Raw genomic sequence first — 23,105 nt, 5'->3', positions numbered from 1 at the left:
TGGCAATATATCATGAACTCCTATTCAGATCACAGCCCTAGACCCATCATCGCTGAATAACACAGATCTGATAGTTATAAATTATAATCACTGGGTAAAAGTTATAGGACACAGACAGTTTAATTTGACATATTTGCAAATTTTTAAGCATCAATCCAGTGGAAAGAAACATAAAATGCGATGTCGGTCTCTTCTTTGGGAGAAAGCTGACAAGAGAGAATTGGGCTTCCCCCTCCGCTACTCTGAGATCAGCGTTTGTGAGTGGGTCTATTGCATGTTTCCACTCCTCTTCTTTGGCACCTTTTACCTTTGACATTTAGGCCAACCCCCACACACTCTTCCCTCCGCGGCTGCTCCATGCAAGGGGCCGCAGTAAAACACACAGTCCCCAGCGACAGGGGATTTCCCCTGGTGTTATACACGTGTTGTGCATGTGTGTGTGTGTGTCTGCGTGTGTGTCTGTGTGTGTCTGTATATTTATGTGTGTCTGTATGTCCACTTCCAGGGGACTCCCAGAGTCACAAACTGAGGGGGAAGAAGAAAGCTGACAGTGAAAGTCTAAATAGCAAATCATCAAAAAAATTTGGTTCATCTGTCTGCCTCTGTGGGTGTGTGTGTGTGTGTGTGTGTGTGTGTGTGTGTGTGTGTGTGTGTGTTAGGCTCAGAAGGACTCAGGTGCTATTCATTTCAGTCTAATCCAGGAAGTTTGTCAGCGGGAGAGAAGGCCAGCAGGGAGCTTCGTTCCCTTCGTACCTCCTGCATCTTACTGTTTTTGTGATAAGCACATCCTGATGGCTCAGTGGATACAGACCTTTCTCACAGCGGACATCTTGACTTGTCGTAGTAACAAAGAGCACAGGTGTTACTAACATTAACGCTGACTTTGTTCTATCTGTTCAGTGTTCCAGAGAGCCGTGACAGTGGGACATTGAGCCAGCGGGCAGAAAACCAGGAACCCTGAAACTGAAGTAGCGAAATTGAATTCAGTTGTCATTTATTTTATTGTTTACACCTGTACTTTTAACACCGTGACGCGTCAAAATATCTTCTTTGAAGGCCTATTCCGATCACAACCTACTATCCTGCAGGTCTCTCTCCACATGAACACATTTTGATATCTTAAAGGGGTCATTTCACATTTCTGAATGGATTAGGATCAACTTTGCATTTGTGTGTGCATGTGCAAATGTATTTATGTGTGTGTGTGTGTGTGTGTGTGTGTGTGTGTGTGTGTGTGTGTGTGTGTGTGTGTGTGTGTGTGTGTGTGTGTGTTCTAATGGGACCTCTAATTAAGACTCTGGGGGTATCTGATATCTGTCAGCACTGATCGATTGGCCACAAGATTGACAGCTCACTGTGTGTCTGTGTTTGTGTGTGTTTGTGTGTGTTCACGTGCAAGTTTGAGTGTTTCAAGCTAGAAGCAAAGCTCTCGTATTCGTGGTTGTGTTTTTTTTTTTACTTGGCACTCAGAAAAATGTCAGCGTTGTAGAAATAGGATGTTCATTTGCACACACAGCACACAAGTACACAAAACCACACTCGCACCACTGCATAACTCGTGTAAATGGTCTTTTTCTGGAGCGACACAAAACACCAATACACACAGAAAAACAATGTTAAAGTGTGCTTCCTGGTTGTTATGTAGACACGTTTAGAGTTTTTAGTTCCTAAAAAAATCTAAATTCAAGAAATGTATTTGTTAAGAAGGGACACAATTCTTGGGACCTAATAGTTTCTGTTGTGTGGTGTCACATCAAAGCTCTTAAATGGAGCAAGTTTAACATTGTGCACTCCGCACTTATATACTTACTCTGAACTTTAGTTCCCTCTCCCCCCATATAGTTAGAGGAGCGGTTCACAATTCCACTACCCCAGTTACTATCAATCACCTGGCTGTCGGAGATACAAAGTGTGTGTGTGTGTGTGTGTGTGTGTGTGTGTGTGTGTGTGCTCGTGCTGTTACGCAGGAGGACGAGTGAGTGATGGCAGTGACAGTATAGATGGCATGTGCTGTGAAATGTCACCGTGGCGATCGATGGTGTTTAACGAGGCTGGAGGCTGATCTGGACCTCATGCTAACATGAAGCTGTCCTCTCTTCCCTCTTCCTCCCCCTTCTCCCTCTCCTAATCCCCCTCTACTCTCGGTGAGAGCCCGAGGGTCCCTTGAGGCGGAGGCAAGGCCTTTTACCTGTCAAGAGGCTTTTGTGTCTTACCAGACAGACACACGTATTCAGAATATAATCAGCTCCATTATTTTTGTACTTAAAAAAAAAGTCTTGAAACACCGTCATGTTTTTAGCTTCTTTTGCATTTTGTGTGAAAGTCATACAATTGAAAACGAATCAAAACACAGGACGCAGTGGGGCAGAATAATCAGAACTAGTTTATGATTTCAAAGTGCTGAACAGAAAATCCAGTGAACCAAAGAGAAAGAAAAAAAAAAAAGATCAAACAGGAAACTCAAACCAAAGAGGGACATTGAAAAACAGCAACTTTTTTTCTTTTTTGTTTCTCTTCTTCAAAAAACAATGCACAACTCGTACCACAATATTTGAAAAAGCTAAAAACACTTCAAAATATTAGTTTTGTATATATATATATATATTTATATTTATATTTATATCTATATAATTCGTTTTTTTTTTTCATATTTCAAACTGCCGCGTGAGTGTGAGTGGGTGCTGGAGGCCCAGGGGGATCCCCATGGAGCCACAGTCTGAGACACAAATACAGGTCGAGCTGTTTTGACAGGCTATGGCAGCTCTTGACAGCTTATAACACACCATGCATATGATCCTGGCTTCTCTAAGCGTACACACAAAGACAGTATGCAACCATGTCCTCCACACTCTCACACGGCCTCCACAATAGAAACAAATAGAAAAAGAGCATGACTGCGGAATGTTTCACCCCTGGACATACAGCTATCTGTCGAGCACCCTCCTCTCCCCGACTCGCCGCCGTCCTCCAGGAGAGCAGGTAGGGTGTGTGTCTGTGCTTCTAGCCCTTCTCAGGGTGTAAGTGCTTCAAAAGCCAATTTCTGTCCACGTTCATTCCTCCATACTTCTACTCGACCTATGATTTCAAAATGAGTTAATTAAAAAATAAAAAATAAAAACATACTAGAGCAAGTTCAAGTCTGGGTGACCCAGTCATCAATCGTTAGTGCACAGTATGACCTTTGCTGTCTAAAGCCAGGTGTGGACTGTCTCTCTTTCTTTAGTTACTGACAGTACAAGACAAGTTTTTCTACTAAAATAATTTAGAGTTTGAAATTAAACCATCACTTCTCCACTTCTTCCTTTTGTGGTGAAATAGCACTTAAAAAATTGCACTTGGAATCAAGAGCCCAACTCAACAGCCACTTCCATGTGTTTATGAAAGATCAGTGTCCCGCTTGTCTATGCTTATGCTGTCTGACTTCTGACATTTTAGTACATTTTCAGTATGAAAACGCCCCCTTCCTTCTTTCAGCAGGAGGATGTAGAACACACAGCGACTTGTGTTTCACTGGGACATCGAACACAGTGACGCCACCCCTTCCCTCTGCACTAAAGAAAAGTCCTCATATTGGATGAGTCAGGCCAAAACACAGATAAACAGTTCTCATAAACCTTCTTTCTTTTTTGCTGGATGAGCTGCCACCCAGACAGCGAGAGGACAGTAAAAAGTCATTTTTTCTGTTGTCCATCTCAGCCGTGTCATCCTCCCCCACATGATAAAAACAGGAGGATCAAATAAAAAGTGGTAAAGCGTTTGAGTAATTGTCTTTTAAACTGGTGAAAAGCCTTTAGTTGCTTGTTCTGTTGAGTGAAAAGCATTTGATTGGCTCTCTGCTCTGCAACAGTCAGAGTGGAGTGAGAGTCTCTCTGAATGTGTGTGCGTGCTCCTTGAGGGGTGAAGGGTGGAGGGTGAGGGGGGGCCTGAACAGAACGTGACGTGGGTTACAGCCTGGCCGTCAGTAGGGCAGAGTGTCCAGGAACCTGTCAATCAAAGGAGGGGGCTGTACCAGATCCTCCAGCTTCAGGTAGAAGATTCGTTGGAGGCCCTGGGTCCTCTGGGAACGGAGCTCTGCCCTTAAACCCAGAATACGACTCAGAGGCGGCGCCGCCTTGGATGAGGAAGCAGGGATGCAGCCCAGGTGGTCTCTGAGACAACAAATCACTCTATTCTGCAGCTCCTCAACCCGCTTTGAGTCCTTCAGGCCTGGGACTTGCTCTGTGGATGGACAGAAAGAGACATTAGGAAAATAGCACACTAAACAGCTAAAATAGCAACCGTTGATAAAAAAAACCACACACACACACACAACAGAGCTCATTCAGCTGACAGAGCATTAGCTATATCTTCTTTTATATTGGATTCCACCTCATTAGCCGGTATAGCTAATGTTCTTAACAGGCCTTAACTTGTCTCACTCACTACAGATCAATACACAGTCTAACCTAATAAGCCCCCTGTACACTGTGCACATACACACACACACACACACACACACACACACACACACACACACACACACACACGCGCGTATGTGTGTGTGTATATATGTAAACATTTGAACGCACACGAGCACGCACAAATTGTCCCAGCAATTTAAGACATTGACAGAAACAAAAGTGTTCAACAATTAGCTGATTATTCGGCCCTGTGAGCAGCCAAATTAAATTAGAGACACACACGCACGCACGCACACTGCTGCCCGTAGCAACTCCTGTGGCACCCGTACCAGTCTTAATGTGACACTAACTCATTCTGCAGAGAACAGGGTGTCCAGCCCCACACACAAACACAATATACAGACACACACAAGCCAGTCTGCAGGGAGGCTGTCACTAAGACCAGTCTCACTTTGAGGTATCCATTATCTGAAGCTTATTTATTGTTTGTTTATGTGACTCTTTTGTTTGTTCAGTGTTTGCTGCCACAGAGTCACTCCAGCTCTCCTTTCACGGCAGCTTTCAGACCTCTCGCGCACACACTCTCGCGTCCCTCTCTCTCCTCCATCCCTTCTTTCTCTATGTACGCGAGCTCCCGGGGAGGGATCGATGACTGCCTTTCTGCAGGGGCCACTCTGAAGCGGTCGATCGCCTGGTGGCTCTGGCGGCTCTGTCGTGGTAGTGCTCTGTGTGCTTTACCGAGGTGGCAGAGAGCCACTGAGAACAGCGCGGACGCCATTCCAGAGCTGTGCTCCGCGGTGGGCTGGTCGATCAGGCACAGAGTTAAGTGCTCCCCCAGAGAGTGAGGATGGGGTTGGAGGGCTTAGACAGAGGAAGAGAAGGTGGAGGAAGAGTAGGGGGTGGCGGGGGCAGCGTGAGGTAAGGAAGATGAGCGTATAGGGGGGGGGAGTGGGGTTTACCCATTACACACTTATATGGTGTCTGACTCTGACGTGAAAGTGTAAAAAAAATGAAATGTGAACACTTAATTGCACAGGCCTCGTCTGTCACCTTTGGCTACATTTGTAATTGACTTTTTCTAATGCACTTTACTGATCACCACATGTTCGCGCCTCAGACGTGTGTTTGCAGAGAGAGAGAGAGAGAGAGAGAGAGAGAGAGAGAGCGAGAGAGAGAGAGAGAGCTTTGTCTACCCCTCCACTTTTCACGCATGCAAACTGATTAGAGGGCCAGGTGTGAGGCAGGTGCAGCAGGTGCTCCAGGATATCGGGTTCTCGTTTCGGGCAGAGATGTGTGAGAACACGCATGCACATGTGTGTCTTTCAGCGTATGTGTGACGTTAGTGGATGTATCCACCTGATCACTGTCACATTAAATCACTCACAGGCGAAGCTCTGGATAAAGAAAGGAAGACGCGTGTGGATTTGTATCCATATATTTACGCCAGAGCAGCCTGTATGAGTGACAATGTTTGTGGATGATAGAGAGGGGCAGCTGACTTGGAAAACAGTTTGCTTTTTTTTTATTACGTCAACCTCATTTATACTTAATCATTATTTTTTTATTTTATCCTGATGGCGATTTTGAGATTTGAAAGTCACTGGCTTGTGTTTGTTACCTGTGAGCAGTACGAGGGAAGCCAAGCAGGCGAAGGCGGAGGCGTCCAAGTTTAGGCTCTGTAGGTGGGTGGAGAAGTCGCGGATGGAGTCCAGCCACTCTCCGAACCCACGAAGGCACTGAAACCTGTGCAGCACCAAGCCGTTACAGAACACGAGTTTATCCTCCGACAGCATTGACCTGAGACACACAGAGAAAAAAAAGGAGATGAAGAGATTAGGTTGGATCTCTCTTCCAATGAAACGCTGCATTCTCCCTCATGTATTGTAAATATGGCTTGAGATACTGGGGCAAGGAAACAATTACTATAAAAACAATGAGAAAACCTGGAAGTATGCACACTCACACACAAATGAGACACACATCAAACACAGGCATGTAGCTGATTAAGGTTGTGTTTTCCAAATTATAGCATTTTAAAACATTCCTGTGTTTCCTTCTGGCAGGGTGGGGTGAGGGGGTTAGGGCAGAGAGCTGCTCTATGTGTGTGTGTGTGTGTGTGTGTGTGTGTGTATTTGCAGATAGGTAAACTGCTTTGGCTTTAATGTGCCCGGGCTGTGGTGTGCAGTGGAAACACAAAGCCTTAATGAGGAAATGAAAAGGCTTCTCAGACGCATTTAGACATCAGTTACTCACGACACACAACATCCCACTCCTTTACCATCGAGCAGAGAGGGAACGAAGCACAAGCAGAGAATGAGGGAGGGCTATGACTACCGTCATCTTTATTAGTGCCTGAATGAAGCGCGGGGCTTTCTTCAGAGAGCTAGAAAAGTGTTTTGTTGGAAGATCTCAAGGAGAGGGCAAAACGTGTGCGCTTGGAAAACAGTTGATAGATGAGAGAAGGGTGGAGAGAGGTGAAACAACCGAGAGCGAAGGGAAACATTTGGATAAGAAGCAGCGATGGATGCAGGTGTTGGGAGAGAAGGGAAGTGGAAGAATGGGAGATGCTCATCAGCTGTTGTGAGGAAGGAGACTGCATTTCTTGACCTCTGATAACGTGTATGCTCAATAACTACGTCTTTAATATTAATGTGTAAAATGTAACACAACATTGATTGTGAACAATGCTTTTTCACACTGTGCATTTTAAAATGTTAGCAAGGTGTAATATATTTCATCTTACAACGATAAATGAATCTCAAACTGAAAAAAAACAACACGTTAAGTAACATTAAACTTTGGAATACAACAGAATATGAGGCTAATTCGCAATAAATGTGCGTGAGTCCGAGCTTATACGGTTTGAATTGCCCTGATTGAGTAAATCCTCGTCTGGTACGCTGAGCTCTTACCAATAATTACAAAATTCTTCTTGACCCATGTCTGATAGTAGCATATCTAGACAAAACTAGGCAGACAGACAGGCTGGCAAACAAGCAGCCAGGCAGATGCACACACACACACACACACACACACACACACGCACACACACACACACAGCTGGATATCTGCCACACATTCCACTCACTCCTGACTACACTGTCACCACGGTAATCAACCAATAACCACAGAAACTGTTTGGTAACGGGGTGCTTACGGCAATGCCGACCCAGAAAAGCGGAGCAAATTTACTCTACACACACTGAGCACACACACACACACAGACACACACACACACACACACACACACACACACACACACACACGCTTGTGCACAGGTCTGCAAGGCATATCTGAGTTCAGCACTGGGTCAATGTAAGGCTGCGTCAACAATGAGATGGGAGCGTGGACCTCATCCTTTGCACTCACGGAAGACAGATAAAGTAAGACAGAGCTGTGTTTGTGTGTGTTTTCCTCTGTGCCGTGGGAGTTTGGCTGATGGGAAGATGAGCAGTGTGTGTGTGTGTGTGTGTGTGTGTGAGCATGTGTGTGTGTTTGATAGAGGCCCCCTATGAGATGAGTCCGCCATTTAGCATGAGTCAGAGTCCGCGCCTGATCCCCCCTCCTGCTGGGCCTGTGATGCCACCACCCATCCTCTACCCACCCTGCACCTGGACCTGCGCTGGGAGGAGGAGAGAAAGTTGGGACTCGACATCATCAGTGTGCGTGAGTGTGTGTGAGTAAGTGTGCTCGAGTGTGTGACTGTGTTGGTTTTCTGCACTACACGACAGCGCAGACAAAGGGATGAGCTCGTAGCCCAACCCCCGTCCTCCCTATAAATTTAACCAGCCACATGCCTGACGAGAACAGACCGGTAACCCGGGGAAATTCTGAGGCAAAGATGGGCGAGGGCAGTCATAATGGCACCACAGGTATCCACGAGGGAGACACACACATGCTCAGACACACACACACGCCACTGGACAAATTAAGTAAATTAAGTCGATTCCCTTTTCTTCTTTTTTTCTCAGCCAGCTAAATTGAATATGTATTTCCTTCCATAAAAGCCCTTTTCAGTTCCTCAGCTGACTAGCTTGAGATTAAGATTGAATTGATCCTGTCAATTCACAGTACACAATGTTAGCACAGTTTTATCCCGCAGAACACACACAGAGCTCTCTGTGCGTCAGATATCAGACGAGCGGAACTCTGTGGGTGTAGCCGCTGTCATAGCTACAGTCTCCATTCATAATTTGGTTCTAATGGCGATTACTCAGCTCCACTCCTCCTACTCTGGATTTGCACTGCAGCAGCAGCAGCTGCAGCACACGGCTTCGCCGGCACAGTTACACCCTGTACTGTGAGGGTGAAGGATGGGCCTGAGATAGCTGCATGTGGATCCTGGGCCAAAGGAAGGAAAGTTTCTGATAAAGTTGTAGGTGTGTGTTTTTTAAATCACGGAGAAGACGTTTTATATATCCACATACGGATGGAGACCTATATGTTTCAAAAGTGAAAATAAATGTCATGAAGTTGTCACCCATCCGCTTTGTGTTCGGGCACCAAACAGGCTGCATTTCCTCTTTCTTACCTGTGAGCCAATCGCAGGACGAACAGCTCCAGGAAGGCAGAGTCAATGAGAAGGTTCTGATCGTCACGCTGAAGCTCGCAGAACCCAGGCAGCCGTTCAGCCCAGCATCGCGTGGTCTCCATCGAGATGGTGAGCAGCCTGTAGAAGAGCTGGATGTGCTCGGCTTCTGAGGAGGAGGAGGGAGGGTCGGCAGCACTGAACTGCAGAGAGAGAGAGAGAGAGAGAGAGAGAGAGAGAGAGAGAGAGAGAGAGAGAGAGAGAGAGAGAGAGAGAGAGAGAGATAAACGACTGAATAAACTCTACAACGAGCCATATGTCTCACTGAACGCATTCTTTCTTGGACTAAAATGAGAAAAGGGGTTGTTGGGGTACCTGGCTGTAGTCGAGGTCGCGGGGCGTGCAGTGAGAATAAGCCCTGAGCAGAGCGGAGAGCAAGCTGAGAGGTGGAGAAGGAGGAGAGGCTTCTGTTTGCAGGGGGCTCTTTGGTTTGGAAGGCAGGCGGCCTCTGCGACCCTTCAAGCTATCAGTACGAACCACTGTGAACAAGAGAGTATGCAACGGGCAATAATGAAGACGTTGTCCAGTTGAATCTGGTCGCATACACGCAGCGTGCACAACAAGAACTCCCATTCTCCAACTGATAGGCTTGTCGTCAGTATGTTATAGCGGTAGAAGTATGACTGAGGCTTCTATCACACAGCTCTCCAACCTTCCCACAACCCCGACACAGGAGGCCACTAGCCAGCAGATGGCAGTGGAGCTGTTCTGCGGGCTGCACGTGTTACCGGGATAGAGGTGTGTGTGTGTGTGTGTGTGTGTGTGTGTGAGTGTGTTTGCATTATGAGTGTGTGAGACAGGTGAGAAATGAGGGCAGTACTGCCACGCTTCACATCAGCCATACAGCAATGCAGGTATATCAGATCTCATGTAGAGAAAGTGGGATCATGTTTGAGCACCTTCACGTCTCTTTCAAAGATTTACAATCATCTGGATTGAAGAGTTTGAAAAGGGGTGGACACTAATTGGTTTAATGTGTGTATTCTACTTTGCCCCTCCACCAGAAGCAACAGTTATTGTTCCATGGACGTGTGTGATGCCGCCACAAGCCGTGTCATTACCGGCCTATTAGACTTTGATTGCAGAAACCAACTCCATCATCATGGACTGGAGGTCAGATTGGTGTGTGTGTGTGTGTGTGTGTGTGTGTGTGTGTGTGTGTGTGTGTGTGTGTGTGTGTGTGTGTGTGTGTGTTTGTTTAGACAGTGGTTATCAGGTGTGTGGTCACTTGGTGTCTCTTACCTTCCTTCACCATGCCGACACTCAGACACTTCTGAAAGCGGCAGTATTGGCAGCGGTTGCGTCTCCTCTTGTCCACAGGACAGTTCTTACTGGCCAGACACACGTACTTGGCGTTTTTCTGCACGGTGCGCTGGAGAGAGAAGAAACACACATTCCGATAATCAGCCTCCAAACACAATCAGCCACCTAATATTTGATTTGTTTAATTCAATTTCAGCTTTTTTCCCCCTCTCCTTCCCATCAAAGAATGAAAGCAGAAGCTCGCAGGTCAGATTTTAATTACGCGCTGAAAGGCGGCGTTGACATCAGTATAATTAGATAAAATTAATTTTCCAACAAGCCTCGCCTGCAGGAGGGACAATTTTATTAGCGCTGGAGCTGACAATGGGGACCGAGCGCGTGGCGTGCCGAGGCGGGTCCCGCGCGACTGAGGGACAGCGGCCGTAAGAGCTGCATGATCAGATTGTTTGTGAAGCTCGTGGGTCAGCTCATGGCTCCTCGGGGGCCTCGCGCATCGCGCCTCTCTCAATGGGCCCCGCGGGAGCTGTTTTCTCCTCGGCTGGCTCGCGCGATTATTACTGACCTTATTAAAATGAAATCAGAAACGGGCCACGTGGGGGCCGGCTGAGCTCCCCGCGTGGATGAAAGACCATTTTAACAGAGTAGCCTATAGTGAACGCGTGTCCCGTCGGTGCGCGTGCGCACTAATGGGCCAATCCCGTGCGCTTTGGAAGGGAGTTAAAGGCAAAGTCAACTGCTCTCTGGTAAGTGCTCTAATGACTCCATGAAAACGGTCCTGTGCAGAATTAGAGGCATTTTCACAATTAGACACTGGCTACGCCATTTAGCCTTTTATAGCGCAGTATGATAATACAGTCATTATTCTTATTATAAATAAACCACAGATATATACTCCGTGCTCGTGTGGGCAAGCCTTTGCCCGGGGTCCAAATGCGATATAGATTACAATTACACTATAATGACTGTCATTTGCAACGTGTTTACATTTGCACTCCGTCATGCTGTGACTCCAGTCGTCCACTCATAACCAGACAGCACCAGAACAAACTCCAAATTAAACAAACGGAACACGGGAAAGTGTCGCAGCTTCTCCTCTTCTTTAACGCCTCTAAAACACATCAAAACAAATAAATCCAATTAGGAACCCCTCGCGCCACACATGCCCGTGCCCCCGGGAGACCAATAACACACCAATTATTCCATATGCTCCAGCGCGAGTGCGGAACTGGCGCGTAATGGGCGCCAGCGCCGGATGAGAGGCGTTGCCATGGCACCGCAGATCGCTCTGAATGAATCCCTCTCATCCCTTCAATGGTCAGTGACCCGTGCGCGCGGGGATAAGTTAGTTATGGTCATTAATGTGTTTGAGGGAAAATAGCATCCGTTTAGTGGGAGGCCGGACTAAACACAAAGCTGCATGACATGCATTTACACCTTCACGCCACCGTCACATCTTTGTGTCCAGCAGAAACATCAAAGTAACATCTTTCACTTCAACTTTTTTGTGTGTGTGTGAAATGATGCTTTGAGGTTTTGATTAAGAGTACAATTGATTCTTTTACAAAAAAAAAAGTATTGTGTTTTTTTTTTCTTCTGCAGCGGAATGAGTTTGAAATGATCAATTAAGGTTCTGATGAATTAAGCTCTCATGAGCTGGCCTGTCTCCTGTCTCGCTCCACTGCTGTGTGTGTGTGTGTGTGTGTGTGTGTGTGTGTGTGTGTGTGTGTGTGTGTGTGTGTGTGTGGTTAGGGCTCTTGTGACTTTACTTTCTAATAAGCAGCGTGGGGCAAGACTGGCGTCTCAGAGCAGAGACACAACATATCAGAGCTAATACACTGTACCTAACTAGTCTCTGATAGTCAGATCAAATTATCTCAATATGGTTAGCAAATCTGTGGATTCTTCTTGTGCTCTGTACATCGCGTATCTATTTAGGCCATAGTGTGTGTATGTATGTGTGTGAGGTTTTTTTTTTTAAGAGCATGGCTTACAGTGTTCCAGTTCAGTGCATCGTATCTGTCTTGTTATTCACTCCAATGTCACTACATTTCAATTTGAGGGCAAAAGAAAATAATTTAAAATTTGCTTGGTTTCAGAAACTGAAATTTTAGATTGGCAGTAATGTTCGTGTGGGCAAGGACTTGAACATATAGTGGAAATATGTTCAGTTTAACGTTGACAGTGGAGGAATGAGACATGCACTGAAAGCACATTCACAAATGTTCTCTTACAGAAGTTCTCATGCTGTGGGTGTTATGGGGGCTGGATGGAGGCATGCAGAAACAGATTCTTGACATGTAACACGCTAATAGCCTGACTTAAATGAAAAGCCTTTAGGGACTTTGTTCCCCCTTCTCCTCCCTCTGTCTCCTCTATCCTCTCAAATCTGTCCTCTCAATCTCTCTCTCTCTCTCTCTCTCTCTCTCTCTCTCTCTCTCTCTCTCTCTCTCTCTCTCTCTCTCTCTCTCTCTCTGTCTCTCTCTCTCTCTCTCTCTCTCTCTCTCTCTCTCTCTCTCTCTCTCTCTCTCTCTCTCTCTCTCTCTCTCTCTCTCTCTCCATCTTTAGAGGAAGTGAAAGGGTGGTTTGTAGTTTTAGAATTGGGTCTCTCAGCTGATTAAATTGTTTGTTTTCTTATAGAAAAAAATCGATTTAACTTTTGAAACCTGATTCAAAGTGCAATATGTCTGCGTATGTGTGTGGGTGTTGGTTGCATTTTCTAAATGAATTACATGTTGAACTTATATGCATTGAAGTAATATGGTTTTGTCTCTTCTTCCACCACTAGATTGCTGCCTCCCAACTATGTTTGTGACTATGCTGTGCAAGCAGTGGCAAATAAAACCTGCAAATACAAAGATGTGCAATGAGCTGAGTTGACTGTGTGTTTTGACTTAAAAGCACAAAGTAACTCACTAGGACAGTAGGTGCATAATAGTATTTTTTCTCCAGCATAATGTGTGTATAAAACTAACAGCTGAGATCTAGTTTTTAATAATAATTACAAAAAAATCTGAATAGGTTTCCTTAATTAATGGAAACCAGTGAATGGACTTTATTATTCTGCAAAAAAAGAATAAATACAGGAAAAAAAAAACTATTTGTTTAAGAGCTCAAATTAATTCACAGTGAAAATGTGCCTCAAATTGCACTAATGACATAACAACAAATTACAACACGCCTCTACTATGGTTTAATGTGTAATAACCATTCAGGGATAATTAAATGTAATCAGGGAAATATTTTTAGGGCACAATAAAACCATCAGGATAATGGAGGCAATGTGCCTGATAATATGAATATGAAAAAGAGCAGATGTTTCGAAAAGGCATGTTTCAGTTTCTGCAGTTACATCCTGTATTCAGGGCAAAACAGACTGAAACGCATGTTCATGCTACATTGTATGTGTTGTGGATATGTTGTGTGTGCATGGTTGCTTGCCTCTGCATGTGTGTGTGAAGGAAACATAGTGAGGTTTGACAGGGTGCTGAGCGCAGCAGCCAGCAGACAGCCCGCAGCCAGCTGCCACCAGACGCTGCTTTCATTAATTACTAAATAAAAACAAATTGTGAAACTAATTGAAAAGAAGGATAATTCATTTCCACCTACCAGAGGCATTATTCAATTACCTCTGTTCGCCCCCTCCTTCTTGCTGTCGCCTGTCTCATGCAGCCGATACCACGCTTAACAAGTGTGCCGGATATTTTATAATTTAAAAGACTGTGCAAAGAAATGACTTGAATGAGTTTGCTGTTATTTGAATGAGGTGTAACACATTCACATGTCAGAGAAGTTTCTAATTGTGCTATTTTGACAAAAAAATGTCTGGTGGTGATGTATGACATTGTGTGCATGAGCGCGTGGGCGGTGACATAGGATGTGAGACAGCGAACTGAGGAGGGTTTGATTATAATTATTTGACGGGCCAAATCTCAAACTGACTCATATGATTCTCCGTGATATGTCAGGGAAATATGGTCAATTTCGTGGCCACCGGTTCACCACAAACACCCTGAAAAGGAAACTTCAATTTAAAGGATTCCTTTTTTTCACATTTCCCCTGTTTGTCTGATTGTGTTTGTGTTGGCATCTTGTATTCTCATGTAACACAAGCGAACACACACACACACACACACACGCAGACCACACACAAGTTGCCCACTTGGTCGCTGGGGGGGACGCCCCCCTGTCGCTGTGCTGAGCTATCATGAGGCTCTGAAGACGATTTGGAGACGAGCGCAGAGTGGGAACGAGGCCGCCTCAAGTAACGCGTTCAAAATCAAACACGTCAGTCGTTGTTGTGAATGTGAGTGTGTGCATTTGGTTGTGTGTCTGTTGGTGGGACTGAAGCCACAGAGGAACAAAGAGGAGTGGCTACTTTAAAACACTTTTAGGAATATGTGGAGGAAAATAAGTTACTTCACAAATGGACAGAGACATTAGTTTTAGGCTTTGATGCGGCCTCCTTTTTTTTTTTTCCGGAGCAACACTCCTGAATGACATATCTGTCTAGTTTTTACCTTGAAGAAGCCCTTGCAGCCCTCGCAAGTGCGTACGCCGTAGTGCTGGCAGGCTGCATTGTCCCCACACACCGCACAGGTGCCCTCTCCTTGGGGGCCGCGCTGGGGAGGCGACGGCAGGCTGTCTCCCAGTAGGGGGCCACAGGGCCCGAGAGCCAGGGAGCGAAAGGCCAGGCTGCTGCCCCCGACCCCGCGGTGGAGCTGGTACATGGGCTGCTCCAGGGTTGGACAGTGAGGATGGGAGACAGAGGAGGTGGAGGAGGAGGAAGAGGAAGAGGTGCGAACAAGTCCTCCGCCCAGGCTCTCGTAGCCGCTGACGCTGCCGCCGCTGTGGGGGGGCGAGTGCTGGTAGAAGTGCGGGAAGCGGGGCGACTTGAGGGGGCACGTCTCCAGGCTGGAGCCCAGAGAGTGGGGGTGCGACGGAGGGGCCAGCGGGTGCTCCTCCCACAGAAAGGAGGTGCCGGGCTGGGGCGGCAGGGACGGGGTGGTGGGAGTGGATGGGGGGGACTGTTTAAAGTACATTGCGGACGAGGACATGGCCTCCAGCGGCGGAGCAGTCGGATAGCTGTCCTCCTCCTTTTTGATGGGCCTGTGGGACGGCATCTGGTAGAGACAGGAGGATTTGGGCTCGTAGCTCCCCTCCACGAAGACATTGAAGCTGGGTAGGGAGGTGGTGGCGGCGGCAGAGATCTCTCCGCCGCCGAGGTCCAGCTTGGTGTAGTCAGGGGTCATGAGGTCAGAGCTGTAGCTGTCGCCCTGGTAACTGAAGGACTGGCCAGAGTAGGCTGAGCCTGGAGGGGCGGGCCCGTACTGAGCCTGCACACAGGGCATGTCTGCCAGGAAGACAGAGGACACACGTAGGTTAGCGCTGCGTGGCACTTTAGACCACATGTATTCCAAAAGTTTTCAATCAAAAGCATGTTAGTAGAGTTCAGCTGTACGACAACACGTAGTCAGTGAGGAAATGACATATTAGTTAACCGCTGATTCAAACAGAAAAGCAGGACATCCAGAGGGAGATTGCGGACAGAACACAATTGGAACGGTCCTCCAGTAAATCGAGTAGAAGAAGGCAGACATGCAGTGGTGCTAAACAGGGTCAACAATTAAACAGTGCATGACTAAAAGTTTCTGCACAGCTTTATTGGAACAGGCAGTTGTTTCAGCTCTCAAGGTGTCAGAGATTTCACAATGTTATAAAAGTTTTCTGAATGCACCTTTTAAGGAATATGAAAAGCTTTCCATTTACTGCCATTTACTCAATTTCCTGCTTTAACACTTCTTTCACCTCGTTGAATAAGAAACATTTGGGGCACGCACACACCACAGCACACACTGCCGATTCCCCCACAATTAGTTCAGTAAGAGAAGCTGCAGTTCATCAGCGCGCAACTCTGAGAAAAAAGCTGCCAAAGCAAAGATCCAAACCCCTTCACAGAGCGAAATGCTGAAGTATTTGCAACCAGGGTGTGTGTCTGTGTGTGTGTGTGTGTGTGTGTGTGTGTGTGTGTGTGTGTGTGTGTGTGCGCGTGTGTATGTGTGTGTGTGTGGGTGTACACTGGTTAGTCAGATGGCAAAGCAGATGAGATAACATTAAATAATAATGGAACCCCATGGGTGTGTTGGATGCCTGCTGCACAACCCACACACAAATGCACTCGCAAATGCACGCACAAACACACACACACACACACACACGCGCGCGCGCGCGCGCTCAGATATTTCCTTTAACTGCAACAGACGCCAGTCGGTATGTCTTGAGTTTTTCCGCCTGATTTAATTCCGTCACAGCATCAGGCCACCTCATCCTGTGTGTGTGTGTGTGTGTGTGTGTGTGTGTGTGTGTGTGTGTGTGTGTGTGTGTGTGTGTGTGTCTGTCTGTGTGTCTGTGTGTGTGGACTATATGGTCTTGTCTTATCAAACCCCTTACGTAATACTCTCTACCTGTGTGTGTGTGTGTGCACGATGAGTGTGTGCGGGCTAATCAGTCATGAGTGTCCGCGCAGGCAGGGTTTTGTGGTGTTTGCTCGTCGCTCCTGAGCAGGGAACTGTCAACACAGCGCAGCTCCCATTGACGCCCAGCATGCGCGCGCTCTGCCGTAATCGCCCTCGTTCAACGCGCGTCATGTTTGTCTAGTCAAATGTGGGACACACCGAGTCCTGCTGCTTTTATAGCACTTACAAATACCTCAATCCAAACCGACGCACTCGGTCAGGTACCCCCCAGCCGCACTGTTGTACGCAACAACATAGTTTTCGATTCTTTTACAACAAAATAATCCACTTCCTCCGCTTCTCATTGGTATTGGTCAACTAATTGGCTAATAATAATACAATTCTGAAAATAGCCTCGAACTTTTAGTTTGCGGTCATACATGCCTAAATGCCGTGCACGAATGTCAGTCGTGGCGAAAGCAGACTGAGTGACGCATTCGTGTTATCTGCTCTAACGCAATTAAATTATTCCTGCGGGGCAGCCTGCGTTTTGGCTGTGGGGGTTCGAAGAACAAAAGGATGACTCAAAGCGTTAATTAAAGAAAAAAAAGGACACTCATCGATTTATTTATTCATTCTTTTATTCATTTATTTATTATTTCTGTCGTTCTTATAACAAGAGGACAAAAGGTCAAAAGAGAGCTGACCTCTATACTTGACCTGGTGGGAAACATTTGAATAACCCTGAAATTAATTAAAAAAAGAATCCCAGCCTAAAACAACACTTTTCTTGCATAATATCAAACTGTAACTTCAATTATTTCTTCAAAATGAACTATTGGGTACAGCAGAGATGCAGACACAGCTACACTTTGTCTAAATGGGGACATTAAGATGCAATATTTTTTGTTTAATTGAGGATGTGAGTCAAGCTGAAACCATAAGTGTGCTTGACATTATGACGTTTTTCTTCTTCTTCTAGTGACCAGCTCTTTAACCCACGTGGAAAAACACACATGGGCGTCATAGGGCCTTTCTGGCCTACTTTTGCAACTGATTAGAGGCATCAGGGGAAGGAATTTAACCGTGAGCGGAGGAGAGTACAGCGGTGAACTTTGTGGCTCTCTGTTGTGTCAGTAGGTCAAGCCTCAGATCAGTGTTGGGCTTTAGTATGGCTGCATGTTCAAGACTTATAACACCTGTCAAATACAGTATTCTATCAGCAGCTATATGCAGCATTATAAGTGTTCAGTTCATATGCCTGAGAAGAGGTGAATGACAAAAAGAGAGAGGCTGAGACATTTTGTAAAACAAATATATGCCAGGCCATGCAAATATATTTATTTGACAGATACTTCAACCTGTATTAACTGTGCTGTTTGTCTACGTGTGTGTCAGGGGAGGAAAGATGCTTTTGACTTGTTTTTTCACACACACACACACACACACACACACGCACACGCACACACACACATGCACACACGCAAGCAAACACACACACACACACACACACACACACACACACACACACACACACGTGTTGTCATTAGTAATGATGTTCAAGATGTCAACATGGACCTGCATGCGCTCATTCTGCCAATAACATGAGCCCTTATCTTCAGTAGAACCTGTAAAACCACTAGTGTCTGCAAACATCTCATCCTCTCCGGTGCTTTCGTTTGGTGGTGCCTGTATAGCCTTCACTCAGTAACACACACACACACACGCACACGCACACACACGCACACACACACACATGCAAGTGTGCATCCTCTCAGCATAATTAACAATACAAATATAATTGTATCTGTGGAGCATCCTTATTTCCATGCCACTGAAGCTAAGTTGTGGGAAACCTTCGACACTTCAACGCCCACCTCAGATCGTCTTTATTAGCTAAGCAGGTGTGTATGTGTGTGTGCGCGCATAAGCAAGAGGACAGACAACCCAAGCAGAATCAGACACAGGTGGTGTAGCATGGAGGCGAAGGGAAACAGTCTCTAACCTCGAGGTGTGCATTTCAACTGGACAAACTGCAGCTGTTCCAATAACTGAGCGCGCTTGTTCATTGTCAGAATGCCATAGATCTAACAAATAAAAACATGAAGTTGCAGACATAAATACATAGACACAGTATTTTTTTTGTTGTCAGTGAATTGTGAGATAAATTGTTTTAACTCAATTCAGTGGCCTTACACAATAAAGTAAAGTGATTTCCATTCGGGCCCACACAAAAAAAAACAACTTACACCACCACTGACTATGATAAATATATTTTATTTATTATCATGTTTTCAATTCATCTAAGACATCAATTATATTATGTGGAGATTGAATATTAATTTGATCACGATACAACACATAGGCCTGAATAAAACATTCATGTAACTGAACCAGTGCAAAAAATATAGTATTTAGAGGACCACTGTGATTCGACCCCAGATTAAGGTGTGCCTAATCTCAGAAGTCTTTTTCTCTAATTATTGAAGTGTCGGTTAAGACCGCAATTTCCAGCCGACACACAATCACTCACACACACAACGACACACGAGCTGACACTCTCGTGCACAACGAAAAGATCACAAGCATGATCAGAATTGTTTTGGTTTGGTTGTTGATTTGATTTAAAACGTATACAAAAGTTCAATTGCAACCTATTCTAACACGTACACTCTGATTTAACCTCCAAGTTGACAATGTAGTTTTCGGGTCCGTTGTACATTTTTTTTTCCTCTCATAAAACAATACCCTAAACATAACCAAACACCTATCACACCAATAAGTGCACAAAACAGACCCCAAACCACAACAGTCGCATTTACGCATCAACTGAGAAAATAGATTAGGAGAAGAAAGAAAGATAGAAAGAAAGAAAGAAAGAAGGAAAGAAAGAAAGAAAGGAAAAGATGTGATGAAATCTAAAAGGAAGGGATGGGTCTTTACCTGGTGAAGGAGCTTTGCGCTGAATGGTGCTGAGGTTCCGGGATGGAGGGCTGGCGTGGCTGCGGCCGGGACAGGGCTTCTGGAGCGGGGAGGATTCGGCGGGCGTCGGAAAGGAAGTGTCCGATCGCCGGTGCTCCGAGCTCGGCTGGGCGCGCTCTTCCGAACCTGTGTCTGGAGGAGAGATGTCTGGGTTACCGACAGTGATGTTGCGGCACGCTGATGAATACAAATGTGCCGTCATCTCTCTGAGTGATCATCGCGAGACGAATGTACAATTATATAACACTTGGAGTTCAGCATAATCGATGTTTACTATTTTTCAGATGAGCAGACTTACTTCCTGAACTTCATCAAGCAAATGTCTTTAAAAAAGTTGAACTTTATAACATTGTTGCTTGCCACCTCAACACATTTAAAACCCACAGAAAGATTGTTTCACTTTTTAGACAACATGCCACAACTTGATTTTGCGCTCAAATAGAGAAAAAAATGTGTTCTAAAAATATAATCTAACAAATGAAGTGAGTGAAATCGGAGGAAAAGAAGCAGAAAGATGAAAAGGCATGCAAACTTCTGTGCGCACATCAGCAAGATGCCAGTTCAAGATGCCAGATGCATACACGGTAAATCCTCGCAATCATCACAAAAAATCCCTTGGAAGGCAATGTACAAAGAAGATGTGCACATTAAAATGAAACATAGATCAACGCTGGCATTAAATATGACACTGAGTCTGTGCTACAAAGATAATATTATAAACCACTACTGAGGACTTTTAGCTCATTCCAAGACTTACACTTACGTGGGCGACAAGTTTCATTCTAACAATACGCTGTGCTCTATTATTATTATAACGCAACTGGGCTAAAACGGTACACAACTTCTACAAATACAAACCCACAAAAGTGATAACTTTTATGAAAGCCGTCGGTGCCAGTGTCTCCAAGCCATCGATTTTCTTGTATCTGATCACCCCCGTATTCGTCTGCTCGGGGTTCATCCAGATGCGGAGAGAAATATAGAAACGTAAGAGTTGGACCTAACACCGAACCAGAGGACGTCTGTGCGCCGTGCGCTTCCAACTCCCTCACTGCAGCAGGGCGCACCATGGCCGCCGGATTTCAAGGCACAGAGCGCCCCCTTTCTGTCACACACTCTTATTAGCACAAACACTCTCTCTCTCTCTCTGCTAGACACACACAGACCGTCTTGGACACACGGTCAGGTCCATGAGACCACTCGATCTCTTCGTATGCATCTCAACCGACCCGCAGCGCTCCAGCACCTGCAGTCTGCTGTCATCATTATCTTTGTGTCAACAAATCAAACTTCTCTTCTTGCTGGTGGAGTCCTTTTCTCCAAATTCTTACAGACCAATTGTGAGAGAACACATTTGTATGAGTATTTTTCAGAGTCGTCAAATGTTTAAAGACAGAAAAGACAACCCAGAGTAAACAAACAAATCAGGCTCGATAACACTTATTTGATGAGGTTTGATTTGGAACACACTCCATTTTGTGTGGAACTATTTAAGTGCAAAAACAAAATTACGCCAACAAAGCTATTTGTTTAAGGCAGTTTCAAGAAATAAGATGTAAGCCAACATGGCCTCATTCTCTCAAAAGCTTATAAAGTTGAGAGCGCGACTGTGCGTAAACGTGCTCTTATCACAGCAGTCTGTCAAATGTTCACTTAAAAAAGGGGAAACGATAAAACCAATTCTGCAAAGTGAGACATTCGCTCAGTTTTTTTTTCCCTTCTCCTTCTAAATGAGCAAACCCTCTCGCTTTCTTCTCAGGCCGAGCCGGTCGGTGTGGGGCTCTGGCCCTGTGCGCACCGGTAACCAAGAGAACGGCGCAAGAGCTGCAAAGCACGCGCCCCGGAGCGCCGGTAGCCCCCGGTAGCCCCTTGCACCAATAACCCCGGACAGCGCGAGGCTTCCAGCAAACAGAGACAGAGAAAAGAGAGGACATAAAGGGGAGAGCAGAGAAATATGCGAGTACTGTAAATCAGTCCTGAGAGGGAGACTGTCAGAAGCCCCACTCGTGCGCGCGGTTGCGTGCGTGCGTAAACCTGAGTGTGTGAAAGAAAGAAAGAAAGAAAGATAAAAACAGAGAATAACCTTAATTTAGTAGTGGTAGTTTCTTATCACACGTTCCACGATTAGCACTAAGCTTTACTTCTGCTATAGAATACAGTGTCTGTGTTGCTTCTAGGAAATACTTCACAGATGGCTTCAGAAATTTGATGTGGATTTATGGTAAGTAGCCCAGGGTTAGGGTATCTTTTTCCTCTACGATCAATGGTAGGGGAGGCTGTGTCCTCACAGAGACAGTAGACAGTGAGCCAGCTGATATTTGCGATTGGCCACCAGTCAGGGGACAGCTCACACTATGGCTGTTGTGTGGAGTTTTTATCCTAAAAGCAATCCATGGTTGAGAACCATAACGCTGTATAGGCTTATTGTATGAAACAATATAGTGATATGGCATATCAGGGACATTCTATATGAACATAAACACGCATCCCACAACCTGCCATAAACTCATAAAAAAAACACAACCTATCAGAAAATCCAACATGATGTGGCAAACCAAAAAATAAAACCCACACATGGCATGAAATCAAAGAGCCTTAACTCTCCTCGCTCTCAGCTCCTAAATGTAGGTTAGACTATTCTCCACTCAGACCATTAGTGCGTCTGACTCCACTATTCATTGTGTGAGTGAGGGGCATCTCATTTCCATGACAACCAGAAAGGATATGATACCTTCCCAGCGTAAATTAAATTGAAATTCAGCGTCATCTTGCTATTTGGAGACGCCACTCATACGGTGTATGAGCAGCGTATTGGAGTGTGACATATCAACAGGTTAGACGCACCAACTTGGAAAGACCATACACCGATTATTATAAAAGAGTAGAATATTAAAAATGTCATAAATATAATTTAAGGTCGCCTAATATGAACATGCGGACACACAGCGGAGAGTTGATATGTTTTGGTTCTGTATGAGTCCGGTTCAATCTAACAAGTGGTCTTCGCGCTAAACGCTAGAATATCAGAGACTCATTCATTCACAGTTCACTCACTTGTTTGCTGAAGCGGTTCCGTCTTTACATGTGGCAATAACCTCGCATGAAGTATCCCATTTCCATCCAGAATAATCACCAAGTGTCGAAGTAATAAAGAGCAAATATATATAAAAAAAAGTTGACCTATTATTACAGAGGACCAGGATACATCGGCGACCGAAAAAGTTTCTTCTTCTTACTTAAAGTAGAAAAACATTCAAAATGAAAAACTCCCGGATATAAGGAGTGCGTCTTGGTCCGTTCCCGCGAGTGTGTCAGTGCTGATAGGTGCTTTGCAAAGTGTGGAGTTGTAACGCGGGTTTGTTTATGTGCGCCGACTGAGGAGAGAAAGTCAAATAGTGCATTTATGTGGGCTCTGCCTCC

General features: G+C 45.4%; 1 protein-coding gene across 3 annotated transcripts; it reads right to left on the bottom strand.

Annotated features, from left to right (window-relative positions):
* Nucleotides 1–2,365: 2,365 nt before the first annotated feature.
* nr4a3 (nuclear receptor subfamily 4, group A, member 3) lies at nt 2,366–22,894 on the bottom strand. Of its 3 annotated transcripts, none has more exons than XM_068569487.1 (8): nt 22,740–22,894; nt 19,647–19,817; nt 14,769–15,601; nt 10,231–10,360; nt 9,304–9,467; nt 8,932–9,131; nt 6,019–6,197; nt 2,366–4,218 (listed from the first exon to the last, which is right to left on the bottom strand). In XM_068569487.1, exons 3-8 carry the CDS (start codon nt 15,597–15,599, stop codon nt 3,959–3,961), a joined length of 1,764 nt encoding a protein of 587 aa, XP_068425588.1. In that variant the 5' UTR covers nt 15,600–15,601; nt 19,647–19,817; nt 22,740–22,894; the 3' UTR covers nt 2,366–3,958. The 3 variants fall into 3 exon arrangements, with proteins under 3 accessions (XP_068425588.1, XP_068425586.1, XP_068425587.1); XM_068569485.1 differs by lacking the exon at nt 22,740–22,894 and adding an exon at nt 18,709–18,790 and having other exon boundaries at nt 19,647–19,723; XM_068569486.1 differs by lacking the exon at nt 22,740–22,894 and having other exon boundaries at nt 19,647–19,723.
* Between the last annotated feature and the right edge of the window lie 211 nt (nt 22,895–23,105).

This window comes from Clinocottus analis, unplaced genomic scaffold, assembly GCF_023055335.1.
Source record: "Clinocottus analis isolate CAN_PGR_092001 unplaced genomic scaffold, fCliAna1.0.p SCAF_9, whole genome shotgun sequence".
Lineage (NCBI taxonomy): Eukaryota > Metazoa > Chordata > Actinopteri > Perciformes > Cottidae > Clinocottus > Clinocottus analis.
Note: the sequence above shows the minus strand (reverse complement) of the source record. Positions and strands in the feature narration are given on the sequence as shown.